This window comes from Centroberyx affinis, unplaced genomic scaffold (genome assembly GCF_046629955.1).
Source record: "Centroberyx affinis isolate AG114_WGS23_722 - 3 ecotype Tasmania unplaced genomic scaffold, CSIRO-AGI_Caff_v1 ptg010411l_1, whole genome shotgun sequence".
Taxonomy (NCBI): Eukaryota; Metazoa; Chordata; class Actinopteri; order Beryciformes; family Berycidae; genus Centroberyx; species Centroberyx affinis.
Window position 1 is genome coordinate 1 of NW_027284822.1, and position 2,500 is coordinate 2,500.

The window sequence follows — 2,500 nt, forward strand, 5'->3', positions numbered from 1 at the left end:
GTGTGTGTGTGTGTGTGTGTGTGTGTGTGTGTGTGTGTGTGTGTTGCAGTGTTTGTGCGGTACAACCTGGGCCCCGGCGTGGAGGTGGAGCTGCAGCAGGAGTCCAGAGTGTGGGAGCTGAAGGAGGAGGTGGGGAGGCTGCAGGGCGTCCGGCCAGAGAGCCTCAGGGTGCTGTTCGCCGGGAGAGAGCTGCACAGCAACACCACCCTGCAGGTAGGGTCAGAGGTCAGAGGTCAGCCTGCAGGTAGGGTCAGAGGTCAGAGGTCAGAGGTCAGCCTGCAGTTTACACACTGGAGTAGACAGAGAGACAGGCAGACAGACAGACAGACAGGTCCTAATGTCTAGAATATCAACAGGATTCTGTGGAGATGTGTGTGTGTGTGTGTGTGTGTGTGTGTGTGTGTGTGTGGGTGTGTGTGTGTGTGTGTGTGTGTGTGTGTGTGTGTGGTGTCTGGTTATCTGTACCTGCCTGAGGAGACAGACGCCGACATTTAGACAAAAAAAACCTCTGTCACTCTTTGAACTTCTTATCATTCTCTACTTGTCTTTCACTCTCTCTCTCTCTGTCTCTCTCTGTCTCTCTCTCTGTCTCTCTCTCTCTGTCTCTCTCTCTCCCTCTCTGTCTCTCTCTCTGTCTCTCTCTCTCTATCTCTCTCTCCCTCTCTGTCTCCCTCTCTGTCTCTCTCTCTGTCTCTGTCTCTCTCTCCCTCTCTGTCTCCCTCTCCCTGTTTGGAGAGTGAGAAAGACAGAGGGCTGCTGCACCACACACACACACACACACACACACACACACACACACACACCTCTCCTCCTAAGCCTCCTGTCAATCACCAGAAGGAGGTGCTGTGATCTTCCTGTCTGTGGTTTGATTGACAGGTCGTTAAAGCCTTAAGCGAGCCGCTGATCCGATTGGCCGGTCTCCTCTCCGCTGATTACTGCCAAACTGTTTCCTCTGAGGGGGGAGGGGGGGGGGGGTTCATAAGGAAGAGCAGTGGGAGTTGGGGAGCTGAGGTGGGAGGAGGTGCACAGTGGGATGTTTCCTCCTGCAGTTAACTTCTCCAGACACAGTGATGATGCTCTCTCCCTCTCTCTCTCCCTCTCTCTCTCCCTCTCTCTCTCTCTCTCAGGGTTGTGACCTCCCGGAGCAGAGTACTGTCCATGTGGTCCTCCCTCCCTCAGGCTCCTCCTCCTCCTCCCAGCTCCTCCTCCTGCAGGAGCGTCTCAGCCGGAGCGGGGAGGAGGACGTTCTGACCCGACTGGACCTCAGCTCCTCACGCCTCCCCTCCACCTCCTCCGGCCTGGCAGTCATCCTGGAGGGAGGAGGAGGAGGAGGAGAGGGAACAGAGGAAGGAGGAGGAGACAGAGGAGGAAGAGGAGGAGAAAGCAGGGGAGGAGGAGAGGAGGCCGGGGCGGAGCTGCAGACTACAGGTACGGGTCAGCTGCTGGTTTGGTTCCACTTCACACCGGCCTTGTTCCTGTGTATTAACCTGTGGGGAAATATTACTGTTATTATTACTGTGTAGGTACTTCATGAAAATCTCTTTAATACATAATGTAGTTACAACGATGTAACAATGAAGCTTCAGAGTGAAACAAACTGCTCCAGTGAACTGACAACAGACAGACTCCGCCCACCTTCTGACCACAGCTCCAGACCCCGCCCACCTTCTGACCACAGCTCCAGACTCCGCCCACCTTCTGACCACAGCTCCAGACCCCGCCCACCTTCTGACCACAGCTCCAGACCCCGCCCACCTTCTGACCACAGCTCCAGACCCCGCCCACCTTCTGACCACAGCTCCAGACTCCGCCCACAGCTCCAGACTCCGCCCACCTTCTGACCACAGCTCCAGACCCCGCCCACCTTCTGACCACAGCTCCAGACCCCGCCCACCTTCTGACCACAGCTCCAGACTCCGCCCACAGCTCCAGACTCCGCCCACCTTCTGACCACAGCTCCAGACCCCGCCCACCTTCTGACCACAGCTCCAGACCCCGCCCACCTTCTGACCACAGCTCCAGACTCCGCCCACAGCTCCAGACCCCGCCCACAGCTGCAGACTCCGCCCACAGCTGCAGACTCCGCCCACAGCTGCAGACTCCGCCCACCTTCTGGCCAGCAGCACAAACCTTCCACCACCATCAGCTGCAATTTGCAGGAAGGAAGCTACAGTTTGTCCCATTTTTAATAAACCGTCAGTATCAGACCCATATGGCTGTAAGCAGCTGGGTGTGGAGGGATCAGAGCGTTTATCCACCGGCCGCTCTGGCTGATGGATTCCAGATTCACCAGCCACTTTCTGACCTCTGACCTCTGACCTCTGACTTTAGCTGCACCCCCTTTTCTCTTTCACTGTCTTGTCCAAGTATAAATTATTTCCAGAACATCACTAGTGATGAATTGCATAGCACGTTTTTACCTGGAATAACAACACTGTGTGTGTGTGTGTGTGTGTGTGTGTGTGTGTGTGTGTGTGTGTGTGTGTGTGGTTATAATTGG

At 55.7% G+C, this 2,500-nt stretch overlaps 1 protein-coding gene across 1 annotated transcript in view; it reads left to right on the forward strand.

Moving 5' to 3' along the window:
• Positions 1-45: 45 nt before the first annotated feature.
• Positions 46-2,500, forward strand: part of prkn (parkin RBR E3 ubiquitin protein ligase) — a gene marked incomplete at both ends in the record, with an annotated part of 7,795 nt that continues 5,340 nt past the window's right edge. Inside the window, 3 exons of the mRNA XM_071514931.1 lie at positions 46-213; positions 1,128-1,316; positions 2,006-2,054. Coding sequence (XP_071371032.1) covers positions 46-213; positions 1,128-1,316; positions 2,006-2,054 — 406 coding nt within the window. The remainder of the gene's footprint in view (positions 214-1,127; positions 1,317-2,005; positions 2,055-2,500) is intronic.